Raw genomic sequence first — 27,042 nt, forward strand, 5'->3', positions numbered from 1 at the left:
CAATCCTTTGCCATGGGCAGGGACACCTTCCACCAGATAAGATTGCTCCAAGCTCCATCCAACCTGGCTTTGAGCACTTCAGGGATGGGACATCCACAGCTCTCTTGGCCAGCCAGTGCCAGGGCCTCACCACCCTTACAGTAATGAATTTCTTCCTAATATTTAATCCAAACCTCTCCTGCAGGAGAACATCATCCAGCACCCAGCTGACAAAACAAGAGCAGTCAAGCAAAAACCCTGGGCAGGCTCCCAGAGCAGGTTTGCTGTTGAGGGGCACATAGAAAAAAGCAAGAAAGTTTGGAAGGAACAGTGGTGGTGGGGTATTGGAACTTGAGCAGCAACAGCTGTAGTGATTCAATACCCAGGAGCAGAATTAATATGGGTCATTAAAACATTTGGTAATCTGCTACAGAGGGTCTTTTCCTTAATCAGAAAAGCCTGGAAAGAATTGAATGTGACCAGGTGATTTCTGGGTGGTCCCCAGTCTGGATGGGCTGGAGAGGGTCCTGAGGCAAGACAGGTGAGTTTTCTCCATATTCTTTTTTCCCCCTTGCAAAGGTCTGTGCCTATAGTTAAGGTTTTTTTGAAATCTTGTAAACGGTCTGAGAGTCTCAAATTTTTCCGTGCTCCCAAGTTGTTTATCTGGTAATTCTAATTTTAATTGTCATTATTCATAGAGGTGAGTGTGGCAGTTGCATGTCTTAGAGATTCACAATCTTGCCAGCATTTAGAGTAGTTTTTATCTTGTGCAGTTTCTTTGCTCCTTTCCAGGAGGTGGCTGGGGCTGATCATTGTGGTCTATTTCATCTTCCTCTCATTGTTTTCGGGGGAAAAAAATGTATTTTGACACAGACCAGAATGAGTACCCATCTGAAAAGGTAAAATGCTGTAGTGTTGACTTGGGCTTTCTATTCTATTAGGCAAGTGTGCAATACTGAGTTAAGTATTGAAAGAATAGAGGTTGATTTTCCATAATGCTTCTCTTTTAAAGTTGCTTCAGAAGCAACACAAGTAAATGGGATGTTTCTGTAGCAATACATGCTTCCTATTTTTTTCCCAATTTTTAATTTTTTTCCCCTAAGAGCTTCAATTAATAATTTCTTGTTTCTCTATCAGAAAAATACAATGCAGAGACCCTCTGGTTTCAGGATAGTTACTGCCCCACAACCACAGCACAGTGGAATTTACACTCTCCAGGACACAAGTGAGAGGTTGCTGTCTAGTCAAGAAGACATGGGGGGTCTGGGCATAGTAAGGTGGTGTTTTTCACTTATGAATCCTACAGTTCATGTCTCTTAAGTGAAATTTGTGGATCGGATACATTGCAGACATATTGCATTTTCATTGTTTGCAGGTGACCTACTGAAAGCATAGTGGTGGCTGGGCATGGAAATAAAATAAAAAGTACAACAGACCATAGTTTTTACCACAGTTAGAACGGCTGCGTATCAATTTAGAATCTCAAGATAGCCAAACCCCAGAGTCTGATGCATATCACACAGAGATAGGTTTTAGTTTGCTTTCCTATGGTATGTTTTTTTATTGGCATGAACAATTTTCTTGGCATCTTTCCTCTGAAAGTAAGGAGTCTGCTTGCCAGTAAATGCTCAGAAATGATCTGCACATAGGTTAAAACTGATCCAGACTGACTTGTTAGAAATTCAGCTTGGGTTGAGGTGTAGCGTTTGTTTGCAGAGCTCCTGAAAAAGTCAGTCATCACCTGTGCATTTCCCCTCCTCACAGCAATACAGTTCTTGTGGTACTTCAAATGTTTGAGCTGAGATCCAGATTTTAAAAATAACAAGGAACAAAAAAAAAGTCCCAAGGTGATAGTTCACCCATTGCCTAAGCAGCAGATATGTTCTGGGGTGAAGGTAAAGGCTTTGGGAAGTAATTTTCGTAAGCTGTGTCGGGGGGTGAGGCAGGTGTTTTGTCTTGAACATGGGAGCAGAGGGGCCTGGTTTAATGACCCTGATTAAATGCCATAGGAATGGGCTCACTGGGAGAGATTTGGTTTGCTTTGACCCAAAAGGCAGAAAGTAAAGTAGGGCAGGCAACTATAGAGAACAGTGATCCATTCTTTATGTTCACTCCCTGGGGGAGCATGATATAGGCTGATTTATATCTGGTAGGAAAAGCTTAGGTTTGTTGTTTAAAAACAATTAAAAATCCTAGAAACAACTCCCAGGGCTGGAACAACATGTGAACTGAGGTCATAATTTCAATTGACCTATTAGAAGTAGTCCAGAACTGCTTCAGATTGAAGTCTTTTCTGTGTTTTAAAAAAGTAAAACTTATACGACACCTTCTTGTTTTAGCATTTAGATTGATAGGAGGTCATGTCTTGGAGTGATGGGCATCCCTGCCCAGGGTCTGGATGCTCAGAAATAAGAGATAACATAGAGGTGGTGGGCAAACTTCTGTATTTGGAGACGTGAGAGTAAATGCAGAAAGCAGGCGTGATAAACATGTAGTGACCTCTGACATCTCCAGTAGCGTTCATCATTAACCAGGTTACTGGTGTTTCAAAATGGAAGAACAAGGAGAAAGCTCAGCAGTTTGTGGTGTGTTTTTGGTTTCATTTTTTCTTTTGGTGCTTTAGTTATTTTTTGCTTTAAAAGTGCAAGTCAAGTCTGTGAGGATCACTGTGGCCAGAGCTCTGTCTAAATTACCACTGCTCTAATGTCAAGGCTACATGCTTCCAGCCAAAACCAACTTTGGATAAATTATCTGTGATATTCAGCTTCATTAGAACACTTTATCAATCTAGAATGGGTTTAATGTTCTTCAAAACATGTCTCTCCCCAGTAAAGCTGTAGCAAGATCCAATCTATTACAGCACCCAGTAGCAAAGCAATAGTGCAAACATTACCTCGTTTCAGTCAGAGCTCATTCACATTAAATTATGTGAAAATGACAGGCTAAGTACAAATGTATATTTAATATAGTCAGCTCTGATCCTCCATGGCTGATGTACTCCTATCATAAAGCAATCACTAATCCACTTTGCAGAGCACTGAGTTAACTGGAAAGGTGTTTTAATAATCCAGGTAAGTTCACACACAATTTTACTCTGCATGTAACCAGTGACTGCAAGTTTGGCTGACTGCATTTTGTAGATTATCTAGGTACCATCTTATGCAAAAAACGCACTAGATTTATTATTTCTAAGCTTTGAGTGTGTAAATTTTAGCCTTCAAAAAGGAAATTGCTTTACTGTCACGTAAATAGAGCTTAGCCATTGGGTAGGCTCAGTATGACTGAAAAGAAACCCCACCAGAAACAAAATTAACCAAAAAAAGCCAAGGTATGAACAAACAAAACCCCCAACACACCACAACCAAATACATAATTAGAATTTATTTCTTGTTTTGCATGTAATCGCAAAACAACATTTATTGTTAGAATACAACATAGTTATTTGAAGCTATTGTTCTGAGATGTGGTAGATACGGTCTTTTTTTTTTAGCTAGTGAAAATGAGTGACCCACATTCTGAACTGGTGTTCTGTTCCTTTTATAGCCTACCACTGTGCTAGGAATTGCAGTTTGTGCTGGGGGAGATGGTAGGAAGCACCCTGCAGGTTATGTTCTGAGCGGCTATCAGGGGCACTGTGATGGCATGAGGTGGTTAAACACCAACTCACCTGCTCCTAAGGGAGTAACTCCTTCCTCTCCATGTTTAGGCTCTTTTTTTACTTTTCAAGCCACTTAATGATGTCTGTGCCTATTACAGGCACGGTTCCTGTTGTGTCAGATGCAGGACCTGTCCCTGCCAGCCCCACCCACAGGTCTGTGCCAAGGCTGTTCCTCAAAGGCTTTGTTGAGCTTTCATTGGCACTGAGGCTCTGCAGACTTTCAGTGGGAAAGATCTTGGGCAACTAGTTCAGTATTTAGTAAGGAATTAGTTTAAAATCCTGTGGTTTTTTTAAAACACTAAATCATCCATTTCACTTTGTGCAAACTTATACTCTGTTCTTCCTCTTTCCCTGAGGGCAGCTCTGTGTGCTTTCATCAGAGTAACTGTACATGGAGTTGCAGGTTAATCATCTAGTGGCATGTGCCAATCCCTCCTCAGGCCAGCTAGACAACTCTAATCTTCCTTCACTGCTAAAGCTTTCTACACCCGCTGTTGTGGTAGTTACACTCTGGCTTTACACATCTAGACAGACAGTGTATTTTCAGGTAGAGGGCCTAAATATAATCTTAGACAAGATATGCCCAAACTGAATTTTGTTTCTCTTTGACCTCGTTTCCTCAGTCTTAGAAGGATGACTTAAAATTCTTAACCTGCTTTCTGAAGAACTTCCAGCATTCCAGAACCCTCAGCAGTACATGAACCTTTCTGACACACTTCAGTCCCATGGTGTATGTCCTTTCAGCCCAGCAGAAGATAAACAGCACCTGTAACATCTGTAACTATCACAATGATTTTGAAGTGATTTACTATCTCTTCATCTGCATCCTAGTTCCTTCTTTTTAATAGCAAGAATTAAACATTCTTGCTCATTCTGTTCCTCCTCCACAAGCTGTCACAAAAAGGATTTAGAATTCATTAAAATGAAGGATAAAGTTCTTGTCCAACTGCAAGGTATTTGCAAACAATCCCTGTACTTGAAGGCAGTCTGATGCAATCCTTCCCTTTCTCCAAATGTGCTTGAAAAGCTGATGATGTAGCAAATTGTCTTTTGCAGTACATCCACCTCTAGTTCATTCCTTACAAGAAAAATCAGACCTGCTTGGAGGCTTGGTTTTTATTACCTGAAGTATGGACTCATTGCTGCTGTTTTTGAGCGGTCTTTGTAAGGTAGGCTCAGTTTTAGACAGAATGTGAGGCACAGAACAGGAACAAGAGCACCTGTGTAATATGAAGATATTCTGAAACACAAACTTGTTGAATCATTTAAGTTGTATTCCACTTTTGAAATATTAACATTATGTATTTGTGTATACATACTTTGAAAATAGCGATCCTCAGTCAACCAAGACACAGAAAATAAAATGCATTTCATATAAATACATTCATGGCTTAAAAAAAAAAGTCTCATAACCTGCTGACAGACTCAAAGTGTAAGTACTTTCTTACATGTATTTCACTTTTGTGGTACTTACAGGCTGACTAAAGGCTATTTAATAGAGACCAGTTCTAAAACATGGAAAACTTGGTACCATGTCTCTAGGACCAAGTAATTTTAAAAGTTGCTACTGATACAGGAAGTATTCCCTGTTGTCAAAAAACAACTGTCTGTATCTAAAAAAAATTTTTTTTTTTTTAGAAAAGCTATTTTCTTGTTTCTTTTAATGACTCTTGTAGTCCCATGCACAACTGGATACTGTCACCTTTATATACCAGATTTTCTTTCCCCATTTCCCCTTGGGGTTTTTGGAATGTGAGCTGGCAGTGTTCTGGACTAGCCAGAGAAAATTATGCATGGTGAAGTTTGAAGTTGGTCCCAGGAGAATGGATGGTTTACTTGAAGATTGTAGAGCCATCATTTATTTTTGCCAAAGTCTATTTTAACTGGAAAATAAAAATACATATACATGCAGAAAAGGAAAAACTTGTCCTGAAATTGCAAGCTTGTGTGTTCAAGAGAAGCAATGTACAAAATCTTTTACTTTCTGTACAATGACAATATGAAATAATTTTTTAACCATAATATACACAACACAAATATTATGAATAGAAAGCTATAAATACTTTCAAATGAATTTGCAATATAGAGCAGTCGAGGGCCACAGCTGTACAAAATGTAAGCAACATATATAAAACGATTAAGAAAGTGCAAAGTAGAACAGTATCAAGAGCCTCCACTTTTTACAGCACTTATGGTTCAAATGTGAAGAGCTGGCAGGGATGCAGAAGCTCAGTTACAATTCAAAAGACACAGTATAGGATTCAGCACACAAAATTATGAACTATTATTAAATTATATCATCCTCCTTCACATCTATGACTTCCAGTTAATAAGATAACATTTTTGTAATGAATTTCTGGAAAGAGTGATTTGTCCCTTTTTACAAGTTTCCAGGAAACAAAGATTCCTTGGCCACAGACTACTTTTCTGTAAGTAAAACAAAACTAGACAGGGGAAACTCCTGTTGGTTTCTGGTTGTCTTGTCATGCTTACCACAGTTAAAAGGTGAACAGAAATACCTTCCATAAAGGAATGCAGACATTTAAAACCTGATCCTCTAGCTTATGTCCAGGTAACCTGTACCAGTACTCTTGTCTAGAGAATCAGTGCCTTAAAAACATCAATAACCCCTCAAAAAAACCCACCAAAACTCCGAGTTTCACATCTGTTTAGAGACCACTGCTCATCATTTTCACAGCTGTTTGCCAGTCCAGATGCAAGTTCTGCATTCAGGCACTGATTTCTCATCAGCACCCCCGGAACAGTGCAAGTCTTTGTTTTCTTTTACACTCTGTGTTCAGTGGAAAGCTATTTGGTGAGTTGGAAGTTGAAATAGTTAATTCAATGCTCTCGAGTGAAATTTCTTATGACTTGTTTGTAGAAAGCTTTTCAGTTCACCTTTGTTTCAATAAGTGTACTTTCTATTATTTTGTAGGCACTGTAAATATTCAAGATACTGATGTGCAGAGGAATCCATTCTCAAGCAGTGTGTTTCTAGTGATCTCTAGCAAGTTCTTGACTACTGCTGTTGTCTTGGTTTTGTTTTTAAATGGAGAAGGGTAGACATTAGATACTCCTTTTCCCTCCTTGCTAGAAGGAAGTATCCTATTACAAGTGTCCTATTATGACAGAAGAATCATCACAATTACATTATTTTTTCTTCTTTGAAATATAGGCCAGACTTCAGCATGAGTTAAAGAGAAGTTATAAGCAGTCTGAATATGCTAGAGAAACAATAAAAACACCTGGTCACACTGCTTCACATCATGATGTCTGTCTCAAAACTGGAGATGATCACACAAAACTCTGTGAAGACTAATGTCTAATCTGCTAATAATTAAGAATTTGGAGTCTAAGATATTATCTTTTTTGCTTTATAGCAATTATAGAAACAGTCATCCATTTGGTGTATTTTTTTGAAATGTGTGATATCTACAGTATACACAGACATCCAAAACTGAGGCATGAGAAGGAACCAGCTGCACAAGTGCCAGATCAGCAGAGCTGTTTATTTGCCTCCATACATTCTTTCAATGTCGTTGAGGTAATGATTTTTCAGTTCTTTCCTTTTCAGCTTGAAAGCATCTGTTACTAACCCAGTCTCGGGGGTCCACGGTTCAGGGCTTAACCGGACCTTGATGGGTATTTCAAATCTTTCTAATTTCACTGCAGAGACAAGAACAAAGAAAAGCATGACTGTGATTACAAAGCCAAATGAAATACTAATTCAAGTTCCCTAAAAATCTGGTCAGCACCCTGTAGCTTGTATAATATACTGTCCTACTTAATGAAATAACCTTACAGAAGGGCCACAGGCAAATTTCTTCCTGTCCCATCATTGACTGCTAGTTAGTGTGCAAATACTTTAATAACACTCTGTGTTTAGAGGTTGTATTGGATATGACAAGGCAAAATCTAAAGCTTGAAACAAATGACTGAGTAGCCTGAAGCTCTGAGACTACTGCCACAAGAGAATACACTGAAATCTACAGTTGTATCTTTGTTAAAGGAATGGAATAACTAGGTTAACTTGGACTAGCTGGACATGCATCATATTTAAATTATAATGAAGTACTTGTACACTTTCCCTGGTTGAATGTTTCTTTCCTATTTTTTTATTTCTAAAAGTCTGATTAGAGTTTAAAACTAAGGGACTACTTTGTATTTTTTTTACATTAGCCACTTATTTTCCCTTCAGCTGGAATCAGTGGCTTGGCACATGCACAGCCTCATTGCAGCCAAGGCTGTTTCTCTCTTGCACAGGTAATAGCCTAAGAGGGGGGAGCAAGGGAGCAGAAAGGGAACTGCTTCAGGGGTAAGGGCAGGAGCAGCAGGAACAGCACAGGGAGCTACTGCATGTGCCCAGTACTGCATGGTTTACTACCAGCTCCTGCATGTAGGCTGGGAATGGGCTCCACAGACATGGCCTTGTAGCTGAATTCCAGCACAGCCTCTGGGGGCAGCAGAAGTGGGACCCAGCAGCTCCTCTGCCTTTCTAACTTCAGCTGCTATCAGGATGTGCTGATGCCTCTCACTCAGATGCATGCCTGCTCATGATGAAGGTGCATCATGCTCTGCTAAGAACAAGAATTACCACTTTAAAACAGTTTTGAAAAAAGTTTCACATAAATTAGCTGTATCTCAAGAGTAGATCACTATCTGGAAATCAGAAAGAATACATAAGCAAAGGATTTAAGTACACAAAGCTATATGGATAGTAATTTGCCTAATTCACAATAAAAACCCCCATGGATTAAAGTGTTTAAACCTAAGCCTTAAACATATGGATTGATTTATTTTTTCAAGGTAAGCCTTAATAGTGCCTTTCATCCTTGTTTTCTCATTTTCAAAAGGTAGATTCTCCTCTATGTTCAAGAGAAAGTGCTTAGCATGTGCTTAAGTGCAGCTTTTACTGCTTCCTTGTATGAGGTGCCAAGTGCTTTAGACTCTTCCACACTGAGTTTATTCATTTTTTTGTCCCATAAAGGGCTGATGGACACTTTTGATCATTCAGTACCACAGCAAAGAATAGCAGGCTTTTAAGCCTCTACAACCACAAGGATCATGGCTGTTCAAAGCAGTAGGGAACAAAATTATATTGGGGAAAAAATGCTTTGAAATATCTTGCTTAACTAGTTTCCTTGACAGCAAATGCCTTGCAACTTTTCTTCCAACTGACAGCTCTTTTGGACCTTATTTTAACCATATTAGACAAGCAATTTGTATTTTTTACAAAATATCTGAAGGTTTTTTTTCAACTAAACTCTGGAGATAAGAAGCATAGTAATCAATACAACCAGTATTATGTAATAATAATATGCAACAATTTCACACGGTCTTTGCCTTGATAAACTATTAAGTTTTGTGAGATACAGAGAAACTGGAAGAAGGAGGAGCATTCAGTGAAGATAATGACAGTTTTTGCTGGATAAGCCTCCATGGCCAGCAGGATGTGCTGTGGTACTTACTCTTGTTTGCCACTTCTTTAATCTCTTGCAGTATTTCTGCTTCCATTGTAGGATGGTTACAAATGTCCACCCAGGTTCCACTGATGCCTTTCTGCTCAGCCAATGCTGTCAGCTTCTTCTGGTTAGGGACCACAAAACTGATCACATAGGACTGATCACTACACAGAGTGGCAAGAGAAGGAAGGAAAAAAGGTCCAGTCAAGACTTTCATTTCAGGTTGTAAACTACCAGCTGTTGGACCCACAAATGCCCAGGGCTTTCTGAACTGGAGTTATTCCACCATACAGAATCCTTCTTGAGCATTAAGTCTTCACATCTGATGGCTTATCAAGAAGATATTCTAAGCTGGTTTACATCATCAGGTTTGATCAGAATGAGCCTTTGCTGTCATTTCACTCATGCACATCTCCATTTAGCTCCCCAGCTAGACCTGGGGTTTAATTACTTCTCCTCAGTTCCCCCTCACATAGGGAGAGAGGGGAAGATATTGGGACTATTTCCCAAACTCATTGGAAAGCTTTGAATCGGGTGCAAAGTGTCCAGATTAACTTTTCACTGATATTCTAGCCAAAACACATGCTAAATATAACAACATATAATGATATATGTAGTTTAGTGAAAAGGGATGAAATGGAACAGAAGTGTATCGGGATAGGAGAAATGCCAACAGAAAAATAGGCAATTTCTTCAGCTTTTAGGGAATCTGGGAACCTGGGCTTCTTCAGACATGGTGTTTCTAACTTGTACTCTAATGGAGGGGGTTATTAGAAGGAAACCATGAAAAACTATAGTTGGATCAGAGATGTGGATCAGAGCCTGTACTTCATGTTTACTCTAAACAGAGTTTCTAAATTAATACCACTCTTACCTTTTGGCATAAGCACAGATATTGTCAATCAATGGGCAGTTCTTCAGTGCTGCCTCTACTTTGCCCAGAGATACATATTCTCCTGCTTGGAGCTTTACCAAGTCCTTCTTACGATCTAGGAGTCAGGGAAAACAAAACAAAAAAAAAACAAACCCAAAAGCCTCGTTTCATTTAAACTTCACCATTTTTCCAAAAACTCATTTCCATACCATACCATTACATACCACATATGTATTTTGTGCTATACCAGATCTTAACAGACAAATTTAAAAGCAGCTAATAGCTGCTACACTTTTTGTCACATAGCTTGTAGAAAAATATTCTGATTTTAAAGCTTTGTAATTAATACAAAAATTAATCTTGTATTTATTCTTTAAAGTCCATGTGCTAAATTTAGATGATGATAATGTCACAGGAAATGGCATCACTTCCAAAATTTTACTACAGCTATGAGGACTTTTGGAAATGTATTTTACACCTATTCTGTAAATAGGTAACTTTAAGTAGATTAGCCCAGGCAAAGCCAACAGTATTAATAACATGTTTATAATAATTAGTCAGTCAATATCTTGTAATATATTAAGGTATCAAAAGCTGAGGCCCACCTATGATCTGCAGACACCCATCTGGATGAAATTCCCCAATATCTCCTGTACAGAACCATCTCTGGCCATTCTCATCAACATAAAACTCTTCTGTTGTCTTCTCTTCATTTTTAAAATATCCCATGGAGACATTTGGTCCACCAATTATAATTTCTCCTCTAGGATTAGGCTTGTCTTTATTAGTATAGCCCCCTGAAAACAACAATCCCAAGCAATTATTTTTAACTTATATGTATCTTTCTGCCAAGAAAATACTTTGAAACTTCAGCTTGAAGTTAAAGCACACTAACTGATGACTATTATCAAAGATAAAGAACAATTACTTCATATGCTGCACCTAGCTAAGCAGATAGGCAAAGATACCAGCTAAGCAGGGGCTAAATTAATTATTCTGAAATCAGAACAATTACTACTCTCACCTTCTTGCCAGTCTCTCAGTTTTATTTCACAACAAATAAGAGGAGCTCCAACTCTGCCAGTGCTGTAATCAGCAACTTAGGGACAGAACAAGAAAGAAAAGCAAGATTTTTTGTTATTTGAAATACGAATAGGGTGTATCTTATCTCAAGTTACTTTACTTCAGAACTACAGGTATAGTATTGTAGCTGTATTTTGACTTATTTAAAAAAAAATTAAAACCATCAAACGTCCATACATTTCTATTCCTTAACTTACATATTTCCACAGGTGTTTTAACTACCTTCTGTAATGGTTCCGGCTCCACACGTTTCTGTCAGTCCATAGCCTTGACCAACAGGACAGCAAAAACAGATGTTCATGAATCTTTGTGTTTGAGGTGAGAGCGGTGCTCCTCCAGAAAGCATCATACGGACATTCCCTCCCAGCAGGGCCTTTACTTTTTTAAACAGTAGTCTTGAAAGAAGGCAAAAAGCATTAAAAATTATTCACTTAGCTCACTCTTATAAGAAGACACAAACCTTCTTCCTTCCTTTCTATTTGGAACACCTTAAAAATTAATTTTTTCCCAGATTTTAGTATACAGCAGGACTAATCCAAACCCATTAGCTCTTGTGTAACACCTGAGGAGCCAGAGTTCCCGTAGCTTAATAGACATTCCAGTTTTAGCACTCAGAAAAAAAAACAACAATGCAATGAAAATTAACCAGGCAGCTGTTTGGAAGATTAGTCATTACCATGAAATATCTCACCTGTTTCCAGTAAGAACTTGGACTACTTCAGTTACTCATTAGGTGTTATTTGCATGTCATATGAGAACTGTCTGATAGCTCAGAGGATCATTCTTTTAGACTGTCCTAACAGATCCCAAGGCAAAATGCACCCTTGGCCCATGAACGCTACTTACATATTACACAGAGGTGCATCATATCCCCTCTTGATCTGTTCCAATTTGTAGTCATAGCCTATCTTGAACAGTGTTCTCTGAATATAGTTCATCTCTTGAACTTTACTCATGACATTTTTATAAATTCTGTCCATTATTTCCTACAAAGTGTTAAAAAAAAAAGAAGATTACCACATGGGACAGACCAGCATGTGTAAATTAAGTATAAGTAATCCCCCCCCATTATTCTTCCTTTAAAATGGATAATAAAAGTGAAAATCTTGCATCATGAGGTTAGGTAGTGCTCGAGTGCAATGCTTTTAACATGTGATCAATGAGCCAATTTATAGACCATTGCAGCTTGGAGCTATTACACCTGAACCTATACTTAAACTGTAATAAACTGATTTAGAAAATTTTGAATTCAAGTTTAACACAGTCTCTTTGCTAAAGGTTGGTATAGTCCCCTCAAGATGTCTCATGCTTGGGAGTGCTGATGCTGTAATTTATCCATAGCAATTGTTAAGTGCAAGGGAATAAACTAAGAGAATTCATTTAACCATTCCTTTTCCAAGAGAGTTCTTCAACTTTCAGAGCAACATGGTTGCAGTAATTCTAATTATCTGACAAAAACCCACCACAATTTTGTAACGGACCAGAGATTAATTTCCATTAAAATAATAAGATTACGGTCACCCAAATACACAGAACCTGAAACACTGTTCAGATTGGTGAAGTATTTAATGGAAGTTTAAAGATTGTGCTTCAAAACAAACTTGAAGGAGCCAATGTTTTGAAGTGTTTATGTGCTTTCTCCCCATGAAATAAATTTAAATGGATATTTTCCAAAAGGTTGGAGTTCTCAGACACACTAATTGTCACTCTGTTAATTATTAAGAAGATGACCAAGCCTCTATATGTGCCTATGATTTTATAAAACAGAAGAATGCAAGTGACTAAATTGATTTTACAACTCTTGGCTATTCTAAGATGTTGCAGAACAACCAGATCCAACCAAAACTCACTATTCCTAAATGAGATTAAATCCTCCTATTCACTCCCCACCACCATGTGGCATCACCCAGTGCTACCAGTTTTATGAGCCACAGATGTGACAGGATCCTAAAAGCAGCACATTTGGGGAAGGCCTTGGCACCAAAAAGACACAAACATTTGTAGAGTTTTTGGACAGCACCACAGCTTTGTGGACTGTAGGAGCCTGGTCACTCCCAGAGCAATGTAACCTGCAGAAGCAAGAGGAGTTACAGTCTCCTGATCACTCTTTCCTCTGAGAGAAGGCTAAGCCTGGCCTGCTAACCCTGAGAACAGCAAGAGAGACTCAGCCTCAGTGTCACCTTGACTTGCTAAGTCTGTGACTGAGCCAAATGCCCATATCCTTAAAGAGAATTCCCTCTTGGCCAGAACCACCCTATTTGTCCCTGTGGAAAAAGGAGGTCCAGACTGTGACTGTATCCTATTGCTGTGTCAGTAAAACACCACTTGTAACTACTGAAACATTTACAGGTTTGGATCAAAAAGGATCTTGGCTTTAGTAGAGGCAAACTCTTGTGCTCAACTGCAGCATCAATCAGTTCATCCATCAGTTCAATCCATCAACAGCTCGAATGTCTGTGTTTGCTCTTTTCCTATTAGTGATAGTTACTTGCATGTGAAGAGAAAAACACGCTAGTAAATATATTTGTCTAGCATAAAAAAGACAACGTTTTTTACTGGACATTCTGCTTCTGCATACTTACAGGCACAGCTGCCATCAGTGTAGGCTTAAGTACAGTACAGTCTCCTTTGCTTCCCTTCTTTATTTTACTTGACTGTAATAAGGAAAAAAATGTCAATTTATGAAGCTGAAAATGAAACAGCACTTGAAAACTAAAGGACTAACAAAAAAAAGGAGATACATTAGCATGCAGTTTGTTCAAATATCTTCCCCTGTTCCTGTGTCATTTTGCCCACACTGTTATGGAAAGGGTAATGATTAACATCTATTTCAACTGAAATAATCTTTTACAAGTTCACTTTGTTTATCTATCTTTCTCTTACTTCCTCCCTCTAGTACTTCCTTTCTCCTCCATCTTCCTCTGGGAGCTTGTTTTGCTTGATGCAAATCTCTCTACAAGCAAAACATACAGAGGTATCTATTCTGGCTTAATTTACTCTTATTTATCTGAATTGTTAAAGGGAAAAAGGCAAAGGACTAAATAAAAGATCTGCAATACCTGGATAAAGAACTGATAAAGGGAGACCAAAACTTAGAACCGCTTTAAACAGTTCAGCTGATCTATTAAGAGCTGTTCTTACGCTGTTATCCAGTGGATAACGCTATAGGCATTTATTAGGATCGCTTTTAGATTTCCTAAGTATCGTAAAAGCAAAGGTTCTAATAAAATTTATATGGTACAACCCACTGCTGTTGTTCACCACGAATGTTAATTTGCATCATTTTCTGAAAAAAAATTACATTTCTGAAGTGTCCCATATACGTCAGCATTTCTTTACTGAAAGAGGAAGCTGAGCAAGGAGAGAACAGGCTGCAAAAGGTGCAGTTTGCTCCCCACCTTGCTCTGCTAGCCCTCACCTGATCTGACAGAGTGAGAGGAGAGGAGTAACCAATCCTGCAGCCGTAAGTGATGCAAGAAACTTCTGCTGTCAGTTCTAACACATGGGCCAGAGGCAAATAACCAATATAAGTGTCCTTGGGTCTGGGAAAGAAAAAAAAAATTAACCATGAATCACAAGTGAACTGAAAATACCATTTAACCATTTTATTGTGTGGTTAGTTATTAATTTTTGATTGACCTGAATCACATCTGAGCTTATTCTCCTGCACACAAGACAGGTGTGATTTCAGTATATGAACAAATTGGGGAAATCTGCCCTTACTGAAATCAGTATGAGTTACAAGATTTGCCTTGTTTTCTAGGAAACTCCAATTCCTTAGTCCTTTACTGCTACTTCCTCTCCTTGTGGGAGGTTTCATTCCAATTATGAAATTAAGGATGAAATAATTATTTTAAAATAATGACAAATGATTTACAAAGCCCTGTAAGTAGTTTTCTTCTAGGATACATTACTAGAAAGACAGCTGATTACTGAAGTACTGAGGCTGGCTGCAGAAAGTAATTGCCCAGAGATTTCTCAGCAAGAACCTTAGAACTGTCACTGAACAGCAGCTTTCAGCACCCAGCCAGAACTGGGTTTATATCCTCTCACAACAGCAGTCTGGCAACAAGGCTTATTTCAGCTATTGAACCCTTTGTGAATGCAGAGACAAATACACATGCTTCCATGAAAAACTTCCTCAAAACACTAATGTGAGAGAACTTGCACTTGGTTTTACTGTTGTCAATGCATAATCTATTACTTTTTTGGTCCTTCAGTGAACTGTACTTGAGTAGATTCTGCAGCATGTGCACCTAGAGTGGTATCTCCAGGTCAATGAAGTGCTAGGCTCTGACATGCTTCCTAAACTGATTCTAGGTACCTGAAAATGTCTAAAAACATTTCCCAAGTTGCACCAGAGGAGGCATCTCTTATCTAGTGGTATTCTCTGATACTTAGAAGTGCAAAAATCCATCAGACTTAGAGCTAAGGGTAACAATAATAAAAAAAGCAACAGCATGTGAGAAAACAGCTAGAAGAGCATATTTTTCAAACAAGAGAAGTTCACACACACAAGACATATTTCTTATAAATTAAAGAGTAGTGGCCTCACAATAATATGAAGAAACTTGTTAACACAGTGCCAGCAGCAGACTCTATAAATGTGACACTTTTGGAAGTTGTTTTAGCTCTCTGTACATGAGACAACGAAGTGTTTCTTACCCCAGTCCAGGTATTCTCTCACACTGTCCTGTCATTCCAGCTATTAAGTTTTTATGCATCATCATCACTCCTTTGGGTCTCCCAGTAGAGCCACTGGTGTACATTACTAAAGCCAAGTCTGTAGGAACAGGTCTGCTTGGCAGAATGCTTGCTGAAAAATTCAGGAGAAAAACTGTTATTTATTCTTACCTACTTTCCAAGTCATTTCTGTAATTGATCAATGTGAAAACGTCTGTAATAATTGTGAAATAGGTGCTTCATGGAAGGCCAGTACAGTGAGCTGTTGCAATGTCAGTACTGGAGAGAATAGTCATCTGGTTTTAAGAGGAAGAGAGGGAAGGCTCATTTTGAAAGGAATGATGAGTATTTGAGCATCTACACGATCTGGGTGACAGTTTTGTCATTGTGGTTTATAGCCGACTGAAAGTTTCATAGAAGGAGCTTTCTGGAGACCAAATAAAACTGTCAAAGGCAACAAAGGGGAGAATACAGTACTGATGATAAACAGCAAGTTGAGTAAAAAATAAAACAAAAAACCAATACCCCAAAAAGCTGCAAGTCTGCTTTTCTGTCCATCAGTCTTTCAAAGCCAAGGTTGTAGAGGTACGATTCCTTTTAACTAACCCCCCCCCTTTTTTTTTTTTTTTTATTTTTAATAAACCTTTCTCAGGTAAGCTGCAGGTTTAGTAGAAAAGCAGTAAGCGGGAACACTTGACTTCTGATTTTTGTTTTAGTCCTCTTTATTCTTAGGATGACAATCATCAGCTTTTCATGGCTTTTACAGTGTCTGCAAGGAAGTGGGTTTTTTTAGAGAATAACCCCAAGAAAACACACCCACTAGGGTCTGTACCAGCACCTCAGGCTGATCAGAGATTAGCAGCTGTGATGAACGTGTGTTTCCCAAAGCTCCTTTGCCAGTTTATCTCCTCCTTTATTCCAGAGAGATGTGGTTATAATTACAGACTGCTGATGTAAGGAGAACAGGTCATCAGGGTTGAGTTTTCCTTCCTTAAAGCAGATGTTTAAAGTCATTCCTGGCTGCCCAATGGAGCAAGGAATGTAAACGTTATTCCTCTGGCCTTAAGCGCTTTTTTAGCTACATCTTGGTTAAGACAATGGACATTTCCAAGCAGAAAACTAGAAAAGTGCTTTCTCCTCTTTTCTTAGAAAAAATAGTGACAGTAAGATAAACAAAAGGTAAGAGTAGCAGAAAATGAAACATTAAAACAGTTTCCATTTCATTTCCTAAAACAAAGATGAAGTATTAAATTATTCTGTTATGGTTTATAAGTTAAAAAACAAGTTTTATCCCGACATACATAACACATGAACAAAAGAATATAAAACTAATTTTTTTGTTTATTTAAAGGGAGGTGGAGGATGAACTGGCAACCTGCCACTGCCTTTGTTGGTGACAAAGGCCACCCTTTGCTGGGTGGGGGGTTTTCTGCTACACATTCCTCTTAACCCAGGTCTGATTTCACTGTTAACACTGCTTTATTAGTCAGTCCGCTGTGAAGAGATTCACTTACAGTTTTCTGGTTTGGCTCCCAGCTCTTTTACTGCCTGCATACTATGAATCTCCACGTTTTCAGGGTATTCTGATTTATTTATCATCTTTGTGTCCACATAAATTACATGTTTCAGACAGGAGACTTGTGGCAGCGCAGTCTACAGAAGAGAAATGAAATTTTTAGTAGTGTACTGACTGAACTGTAAGGTTGCTTATAGCAGGTGAAGATGATACCAAATTACCTTAAGTTTGCTCTCAAGGAGTTCCACACTTGTGACCAGATATGATGCTCCACACTCGTTGAGACCATAGGTCACTGCCTCTTCACCCAGGGTGGCATAGAGAGTGACAACTGTCACAGGGATGGGAGAGGACATGAAAGAAGGGTAAAAGTAATACTAAATACAAAAGCTCTTGCTTTAGTTTACTGCAAAGCACTCAGTTGGGAATTTTCTAATTTGGAAATAAACCAGCTTTTAATTTTTCCACATCAGAAATTTTATGGCACAAGAGACCTCTGGAACAAGGAGGACAGCTTGACAGGATAAAAGCATGGTCAAATTGGCTGATACCCCAAGACTGTCATTGTTTAGGAGGCCTTTGAACAACGCTCTAGCTAACAGGTAACTTTTAGTCAGCCCTGAAGTGGTCAGGCAGTTGGAAGGAAGGAACCTATAATGGTCATCTACATCCTCCTAAAATAATTCTACTTTTTCTATAGCAAAAAAGAAATTATCAGAACAACAAATGCACCAAAACCCAACAATAATGTACAAAGCAATCCCAGAATAAGCCACTAAGAGCAGGTGTTCTGCCCCTGAGCTCTCTGCAACCATAACTTGGGGGAGAAATGACACTCAGGCATTACAGGGCACCAGTTTAAAGCTAGGCACAGCTACAGGCAGCTAATTGCACACGGTCAGCTACTTCCCTTACTCCCATGGAATTAGTGATGCTGGCAAGATAGAGAATCAGACTAAGGAATTAAGACTGTTTTTCACGCTGCCAGATTATTTTTAACCCAGACTGGCTACAGATATGCCATTAAGTGCCTTACAGGCACAATGGAGTTCACCTCTCCCCACTATCTCTCTACTGAGAAAAACCCTTCTTTAATATCTTTTGTTATCTCAAACTGTAACCTCCAAAGACCATTAAGGGAATTTAACAGTGCTGTGAGACAGGACCCATGCAGAAGAATTAAAAGACTCATGTTATACAGCTATTTCTTATTGCCTTTCAAAGTATAGGGATCCAGACCAAATTAACCATAGTCTCCTACTTCAGTACCAAGGTCATCTTTTCCACTACTGCCCCTGAACAGCCTCTCTGCACACTCTGCTGTAGGAGCTGCTCCTTGCACAGGCAGCTTCTACTGCTGCTGGGAGAAAAAGAGATGGCCCAGTGCAAGCAAAAAAAAATGGACTGTGGGTCACAGTGTGTTGTGTGCAAAATGGGCACTGGAGTGCTCAGTAACCACTGCAGCTCACCAGGGAGTCTGCATGCATTAACTCTCATTAGAGATTTCTGAAAGCTTGAATTAAAAAAAAAAAAAAAAAAAGAAAAATCATACATAATTGTAATGAATTTGAGCTGCTTACAAATGTCACCAAAACAGACTACCCACAGACTATCACATGATTTTGTTTACCATTCTTGTCTTCTGATAACCATTTCATCTTTTGGACGTATAATTTAGGATTCAGTCAGAAAATATAATAAAAACATCCCATATTTTGTGGGGAAAAATACAACTACTGACATCTTCAGAATATTTAAAACAACCTGAATAGTAAGTGTACTATTCTGTGATTTTAACATCTAGAACATTAGTACAATAAAATAATAAAAAACAGTTTCATAAGTATCAGCAAGTTAATTTTAAGGATCTCGACGCATAGAATAGACCGAAAACTTCTAAGAATCAGACCATCATCAGAAAGTTTATGAAATTCTTACACCTCCAATGACAAGACTGGCAAAAAACCAGCTATATCTGTGCTGAGAAATGGTTCTAAAATCCATTAGAAGTAACGAAGGTGAGCACTCACGAGGGAAGTTGTACTTGAAGCAGGTGAGAGCTACAATCATCCACTCAGCTCGGGTCTCACAAAATATAACAACAGTGCTTTTCGGAGTTAGTCCCAGGGCGGTCAGTCCATTCCCCAAGCAAGTAATTTTCTCATTTACTTCTTCATAGGATAACCATCTATACGTTCCTAAAATTAACTTGAGAGGAAAAAACAATGAATTTTCATGACAAGAAGCTTCTGGTATAGGTCTACTGGCTGATGTGAGTTGGTGCATAACATCGTAAGTACACAGTCTGGCATTCATTAAGAAATTGCTTTCCTCTTACTCGAAGTAGAATAAATAATGCATCCTGTATATTCTGCTTTTCCTCAACTACCATAAAATGAATGGTTTATTAGACGATGACTCTAATGAACTCTAAAGGGACATGCATTGTTGAAGCAAGATACAAAGCAGCTCAAAACCAAATCAGAATTAAGTAAAAAATTGTAAGTTTTACCTTTTTGAATACTTTTCCGTTTGGCTGCATTTCATTTTCTTCACTCAGAATTTCCCTGGTTCCAAGACAGTCCTTCTTCCCAAACTTTGCTAAAGCATGGTCAAAGAGCTTGTCCAGCGTGTCTGCTCCAGGGATGTTTATGTTTGCTAGTGAGTCCAGGTGAGTGACAGAGCGGTAGGGGCTCCCTGGCTTGTCTGAGATGGGTTTAGCTTTTAACCGTTTTGCCATAGCCTTTTTCTTCTTGGCATTGGTAAGAAAATACCAGGGAATAAATACCAGCATACTGTACAACCAGATTAACAAGTACACAGGCAGCAAGAAAATGGCACACACTTCTAACCTAAATTTCATTGTGGGTATTTGAAAAAGAAATTCCTATGGGGTTCTGAAGCAGGCAAGAGCAAGGCAGCAGTGCAGAGTGGTGTAGGGAGAAGCAACAGTAGGTGAAGCTTAGGTAGTGCTGATTCAGAGCAGCTGCAGAAATTTTAGCAACCTTTGAGAGCCAACAGTAGACACCTGTGGGCGAAAACCAGTGCCAAGCAGAGAGCAGGAAAGAAAAGAAAAAATAATTAGTAATATTACAGTCAGTTAATTAGTTTTAGTACTTCTAAGAACCACTTCATAAGCATCACTGCACAACAGAGCACTGAACTGCTCTGGGGATGAAAGAAGATGAATCTTTTCCGTACTTACTTCTTGCATCCACAAATATTTACTTTTCACAGACTTTTCCTCGCTATTTCTGTTTGAATAGTTCAGGGCTGTTGAGATGAAGTCTGTCCTTCACAACATAATATTGTGTTTAAGCACTTGCGTAATGATACAATTGTGTAATTATGGGAAAGGTCAACAGTTGTTTTCCCACTAAATATTTGTACAACAGAAAATGTACAGGAGATCACTTAACTGCTTTTCAGAATATTCCATCAACTTCTATTCAGATTAAGATGTATCTTGATATACTAAAAAATAATATATAGACTCAAATCTACAAGCCGTAATCTAAAAATTATATAATATTCCAAAACTGCTTTATTAACTTTGCTCCAAGCAACTGCATTTTTCATCTTTTACTTTTCAACTCTGAATGTCAGACTCTTGGAAAGGTATTATGCAGATCTGCTTTTCTAATTTCAAAATCTACTTCAATACGTGCATTTCAAACTCCAAGTACAGAAAATAGAATAAAATTTGACCAATTAAATGCAATTTAAAATAAAAATTTAAACTCAATTTACAGTAAAGTACAATTTGGCAAGATTTTGTCTGCATATCAGAAATCTTTCCTCATTAAGGAGAGCTGGGCCTAAATAAGGACTAGTGGTGAGTGGAAGAAAAACAACCATCACAGCAAACCCCAGTCATGGCCAGCTCACTGGCCTGGGACCAGTTTGCACTGGCATGTGAGAGAGGGGTGGTTTTCTTCACCTGGCTGCTGTGCAAACACGGCCTGCTACTACATCACCCGCACTGCCACAGTGGGGAAAATAGAAGGCACAGGTGCGCTAACCAAGGGCAGAACCTCACACAGGCAAGGGAGCCAGTGACACTGACAACCACCATCAGGGAGCCCAGGCTGTCATGGACACCATCTGACAAACAGAATGGCTGAGAATAGGAAAATTCTCAGGGCTCCATCAAGAATTAAAAGAATGTAGGCACACCTCAAAATACATCTTTATTGATATATTTGCCACCCTCAGGTGATGAGGGAGGCTACGATTAACATTTCAGGTTAAACAAGACAACTGCTACTAACAGCAGACAGAAATCAGTTAACAAGTTGGTGGGTTATTTAATGAGAATTTCAACATAAGCAGTTGTGTTGTTGCCAATATCAACAGCTTTAATTAATATAAAATAGAGATCTGCAGGTATTTAAAACAACAAGACTACCACATTAATTTTGTAATTACAACTACAGAATAAAATTACTACTGAATAATAGTATAATAAACTAAGCCAAACTAAACTCATACTTGTATGGATGAAAGTATTCTGCATATTTCTTTTTATAAAAAATTATGAATGCTACATTCTTTTCAAAACGTACATGTTTATTCTGCTCTGGTGAACCTCACAATCAACCTTAGCAGAAAAGAGAAGAGTTTACTTCCCAAGGCTTCAGTTCTCTAAAATTAAGAATTATTCGTTTATAACACAAATCTTGTATCATACTTTCATTCCAGCTAATTCAGTGCTCCAAGCACAGCAGTTGAGCTTCTATTTCAGACAACCCTTGGCTCTAAGATATGGTAACGAAATGTCAGGACACACCCATGGTTACACATAATGCAACAAGTTAAGATAAACCCCAGGGGGAACTCTGGCTGCTCCTCACCTTCCAACAATGAACATACGACCAGGCACACTGACTTGGATAAAAAGCAGAGTTGTCAGAGTACTGGAAACTATTTAACACAATGAGACAGTACCACAGTTTTTCTTTGGGCTGCATAGGAGCTTGTTCAGAAGTGGTCTTACTGTGAAACACTAGTGGCTAATAATCAAGAACTGGATAATTTAGGAAGGGAAGAGAAGGTTGCATTTCTTTAATTTTGGAATTTCAGGTTGATTTGAAATACTTTAAAAAGTGTTTATAAAACCAGAAAATTTAGCTAATTTATGAATATTTGTAGTAATTTAAAAGATAATCACAACTGATTTTTGTCAGGATAGAAATGTAATTCTTAAAAGACATCAGTTGGGAAAACTTAGTGAGTCCCAAAAAGACCACCCTGGCTTTCTCCTTTGAACATGCTCATGCAAAAGCTAACACACACACATGCACACACACGCAGAGGTGTACTTACAAGGGAGCTCACAATGATGACCAAGGTTTTTTCAGGTTGAATAGATCTATAGTAAAACAGGAAAGAAAGAACATAGTAGAATTTGGGATGTTTTTTGCCTTGAAGAAAGGAGAAATCTTTAGAACTTCCACCCTACTACTCCTAAGAAGCACAGACTATAAATTCAGACAGAGGTGCAATACAACCCATACAAAGGAGAGCAATTACAATACAGGAAAAGATTAAGCTTCCAAACTTAAGCGGACAAACAAGAGACGAAACTGCCAAAAAGGAGCTTAATTTTTATGTGACACTACTTCCTCCCTTTTGTATTTAAACATGTTCTGAATAAAATTAAGAACAGAAGCTTAATGCAATTTAATTACCAATGAAACCCAGAAAGACAAGGAAGAAACTTTCATATTGCATATGGTCTATTCTTCTGACTTAAGGCAGAAAAAGAAGCCCTTTGTCACTCTTGAGAGATGGGTATCAGTAAAAACATGAACTCAGGACGACCCATGGCACACATTGCCCAAGAGAACATGAAGTGGATTTGGAGTATTGTGGTAAGAGAAGAGTTTCCAGAACAAAAGCATGTCTATAGAAGCAGTGAGGCCTCATTGGTCTCATGACCAGTGCAATAAAAGATGGCAGTGTGTAACTGCAGAGAAGGCTCCAATAAGTCTACTGCAGAACGCTTTAACTGATGTTTAACCTAGTTATATTTTAAAGGCCTTCCCCATAAGTCTAAGATTTTAATCAGTCTTTACAAGCTGAAACTTGTTGCAGTGCACCATTTAGTTTGGTTTCTCTCCCATGTTATATGGTTTGTTCCCAAATTCCACCCCCAAGTTATGTACTGAATGATTAGAGAAAGGCGGGAAGGGAACAAACCAATCAACCCTAGTCCTGACCCATTTTCCAGATTGTTCCTTGTCCTTCCCCCAAATCCCCTCCTGGCCCCTCCTATCCTTCTAGTAGTTTCTGTATCAGTCATCCCCTTCTCGGCATATGATTTGGTGTTACAAGTGTATCCCCGCTTATGTTTCCCCTTATTGGTTCAGTGCTTATGTGATCCCACCTTATGTTACACCCCTTGCTCTCCCTGATTGGTCTATGGTTTGTACCCTCCCATGGGGGAGGTCCCCTATTCAAGTTGGTGCACAGCCCTGTTCTGTGCCTTTTGTGTTCCTCCTCCCCAGCTCCAGTTCGGTACCCTGTCCCTTTCCAATAAACCCTTCCCTGGATGCACGAAAGGATTCCCTCGTGCTCTTTGCTCTCTCCTGGACCGGCCATCAGCACTGTAGCTTGGGCTACACACCCCTACTCCGGGTTCTCCATTGAGATCCTGAAGAGGGGCCACTCGGCACAGGCTTGCCCGGAGCTAGCCAGGGTGTCATTCAGGAGTGGACAAAGGGGCGGGCCATGTCAGAAACTGAGTTAAATGTCCCTTGCAAAGTTCTCCTACAAAGATTTTTCTCTTGAAATATAAAGAGATCCTATAATGTTTTTAGAGTTGCTTGCATTTGCATGTGGCTGTATAAGATTTTGATCCATTGCAGGATCATCCCAAGCTCATGCTAAATAAATATTTATCATCTGTTAAATATACTGCATATAACAGACTGACATACTCAACATGCAAAGGTATCTCCACACCAGTTGTATTCAGTTAGAAGCCAAATTTAGCTACTCAAATTACACTTATGCCTTCAATCTTCTCCTTAGACTTTAAGAGCAAGGATGAGGTGCAATGCTTACATCAATGCACCAAAGACACTTGAAGGTAAGACAACTACATATTACTGAAGTATAAGTTATGTTCTTCATAAATTTCCTCATTCCTTACAAATAAAATCTAGCATTCATTAAAATATTCACAATAACAAGATAAAACTTATTTAACACTGGAATATTTAGAATATGTAACATTTTCTATTGGTTTACAAAGCTTTCTATTTCTCTTGCCTGTTGAACAGAACTAGCCTCTTTAGATACTTATGTAGCTGTTTCAGAAACAGCAGAGCTTCCCGTTCTTGATGCAGGAAATGCATGTTCTCAGAAAGAGCAGTGTGCGTCAGGCATGACTACAAGAAAAAAAACAAACCAAACAAAACCAGACATTTCTCTCCTAGATAGCTGGTTTTCAGCATTTCCAAAGGATTTTCCTCAGGTGAAGCAGCTTCTATTAACTCTGAAGTAGTCTGGAGTTCATTTAAAATTTGCAGTTGTTACATGCTGGAAATCTTACTCATGAAGTAATGTTTCACTTATGGATTTTATACGCTGAGTGTTTACAAAAATTCTGTAGTCCAAGCTTACTCCTGACTGGCACTGTACTTTATGGGCTGCCAAAGATGGAAGAGATGTTATCCAAGTATAATCTGACTTCTATATCCTTAATTAAAAGTTGCAGACAGATAATATGCTGAATACTCTGACAGCTAATACTCTACTTCTGTCCTGTAGCCAGGATCACAGAAGAGAGTCTGAAATCAAAGCACAGTTCTAGAACAGAAAAGACATTCCTCTCTTCCTAATTTAACTCAAATCTAAGAAACAACTAGCAATTATATTTTTTAATATAGAAAAAAGCCTTTTAAATAGTTAGAAAAGCTTATGAGACTAAGAGCAAAAGTCTGTATGGGAAACAGAGAAAGGGTTTATGCCTCTGGAAGTGACTATTCTCAGAGGAGGAAATGCCCTGATCTTCTCTGCATTTGATTCTCCAACCTGAACAGAACCAATTATTCAACATTTACATACACTACTAGAATTTTTAAGTGTAAATCAAAAATCTAAGTACCTATAGCTAGAAATTTTATACTTTGCAGTTTAACTTTAATAAGGTAGAAAATTATTATTTTCACTAGGAAAGGCTTTAATTAGCCCAAGCCCAAAACACTCTAAAGGCTTAATAGTGAAAGAATATTGGCAACACTGTTTATAATCCTTGCTCAGGTATTAAAAAGCTTGCCAGGGATCCAGTTTACTATGGAATAACATGATTAGAAGAAAACACAACTTCATTTTCTGTCTGCTTCGAATATAGTGTTAGTAAAATCATCTAGTAAGAAAGATGACATTAGAGAAGAAAAGGGTTGTGTTCTAGTTTGTGAAGAAAACTGCCATCTGCAAAGCAGACTGATTTTAGTTTAGAAGCAACACCACAGGAAATCTGGTTCCTCTGCATCAGAGCTCTTTGAGCTCTTGCCAACTTCAAATGGAGACACAATTCTGACTTTAGCGTAAGTGTTCAGGGCTCACTCCTGTCAGGAAGTTCTGAAATCTTCCAAAACAATCCAGTATGTGTAAGTAACAACCATTTCTGGAATTTCTCTAGCATCCAGGCACATCTAAATATTTTGGAATGACTGAGCATTCAGGATTTGTAACTGGAAAAGTGGTTTTATGCAGCAAAAAAAAAAAAAAAAGAAAAAGAGTTGACCTGAGTAAGTATGTGGTGTTCAGTTAGTCCATTTTTGGAAGGGAACTTAGTTGGTATTTAGCCATCCTGAATTTGTTCCAGTACAGGACAGAACAAGGCTGGGATTTCAAAAAGAGATGACACAAAGACTAAGAAATACCACCATAGCAAGGAAGATGTAGCACATTAAGCAAATGAGTGCATATGGTCAGGCTCTCTGCAAGTTTTGATATTCCAGACTTATACCTAACACACACAGGAATGAGAAACCATTTTCCAGAGCTGAGAAGACTGTGATGAAATAGCAGTAAGAATTAGAAGAATCTGGTCGCTAATTACAACTTAGTTCAGGTTAGAAAGATTGAAAAAAAAAAAAAAAGAAGAAATTATTCTGTTTTTTGCATCATATTGGTGTTTTTATAAAAACAAACTTCAGCAATATTAATTCAAGTTACTCATGGTAGGAAGCAAAGTTCATGAGGTCTTATTTTTCTTTCTTTCTTTCTTTCTCACAGGCAGATTTCTAGGTATTTTCCTCTTGCACATTTTGGCACATCACAAAGGGCAGTGAAAATTCAGAGAAAGCCTAACCAAACCTAACCAATTTTCAGAAGTACTTCTGTGCTCTGGGAATGCAATAGAAGCTCAAAGCCTGAGAGTTTGAGAGCTCTCACTATGTCTGTACAGTGTAAATACTGGTACCTATGTCCCAACAAACAGGGAGAGGGGAAATCAGTTGTAGTGGATCCTGATACAAGTTTAAATATATACATTCTACTTGAAATAGCAAAATAACAAGTAGTATTAGGAAACTGTTTCTCTTACTGCTGCTTAAAAAATACTGCTGCTTAATATGATACTCAGCTAACAGCAAAGGTAAGATTTATTTTTGGTTTTAAGAAAAATATTATTGTTGTCCTTTATGTTCGTTGCTTCTGCTTACTACCTCACAACATATATGTACTTAAAGTCAATCAGAAAAAAAATCAATTTGTGTCCAACATCTATTTCTGCAACAAGTACTGTAGTAGAAGCTAGCCCAGCCACACTGAC

At 38.4% G+C, this 27,042-nt stretch overlaps 1 protein-coding gene across 2 annotated transcripts in view; it reads right to left on the reverse strand.

Moving 5' to 3' along the window:
* Positions 1 to 3,345: 3,345 nt before the first annotated feature.
* Positions 3,346 to 27,042, reverse strand: part of ACSL4 (acyl-CoA synthetase long chain family member 4) — a 38,958-nt gene continuing 15,261 nt past the window's right edge. The window contains exons 2-16 of one of the 2 annotated variants that reach the window (XM_088173414.1): positions 22,581 to 22,626; positions 19,768 to 20,283; positions 19,286 to 19,463; positions 17,477 to 17,586; positions 17,254 to 17,392; positions 15,722 to 15,872; positions 14,475 to 14,598; positions 13,639 to 13,710; positions 11,903 to 12,042; positions 11,279 to 11,451; positions 10,998 to 11,072; positions 10,579 to 10,770; positions 9,974 to 10,088; positions 9,106 to 9,263; positions 3,346 to 7,303 (exon numbers count right to left, since the gene is read on the reverse strand). In XM_088173414.1, coding sequence (XP_088029540.1) covers positions 7,146 to 7,303; positions 9,106 to 9,263; positions 9,974 to 10,088; positions 10,579 to 10,770; positions 10,998 to 11,072; positions 11,279 to 11,451; positions 11,903 to 12,042; positions 13,639 to 13,710; positions 14,475 to 14,598; positions 15,722 to 15,872; positions 17,254 to 17,392; positions 17,477 to 17,586; positions 19,286 to 19,463; positions 19,768 to 20,118 — 2,136 coding nt within the window. In that variant the 5' untranslated portion in view covers positions 20,119 to 20,283; positions 22,581 to 22,626 and the 3' untranslated portion in view covers positions 3,346 to 7,145. The remainder of the gene's footprint in view (positions 7,304 to 9,105; positions 9,264 to 9,973; positions 10,089 to 10,578; positions 10,771 to 10,997; positions 11,073 to 11,278; positions 11,452 to 11,902; positions 12,043 to 13,638; positions 13,711 to 14,474; positions 14,599 to 15,721; positions 15,873 to 17,253; positions 17,393 to 17,476; positions 17,587 to 19,285; positions 19,464 to 19,767; positions 20,284 to 22,580; positions 22,627 to 27,042) is intronic. The other variant, XM_088173415.1, reaches the window with a different exon arrangement.

This window comes from Sturnus vulgaris, chromosome 14 (genome assembly GCF_052056855.1).
Source record: "Sturnus vulgaris isolate bStuVul1 chromosome 14, bStuVul1.hap1, whole genome shotgun sequence".
NCBI classification, from domain to species: Eukaryota; Metazoa; Chordata; class Aves; order Passeriformes; family Sturnidae; genus Sturnus; species Sturnus vulgaris.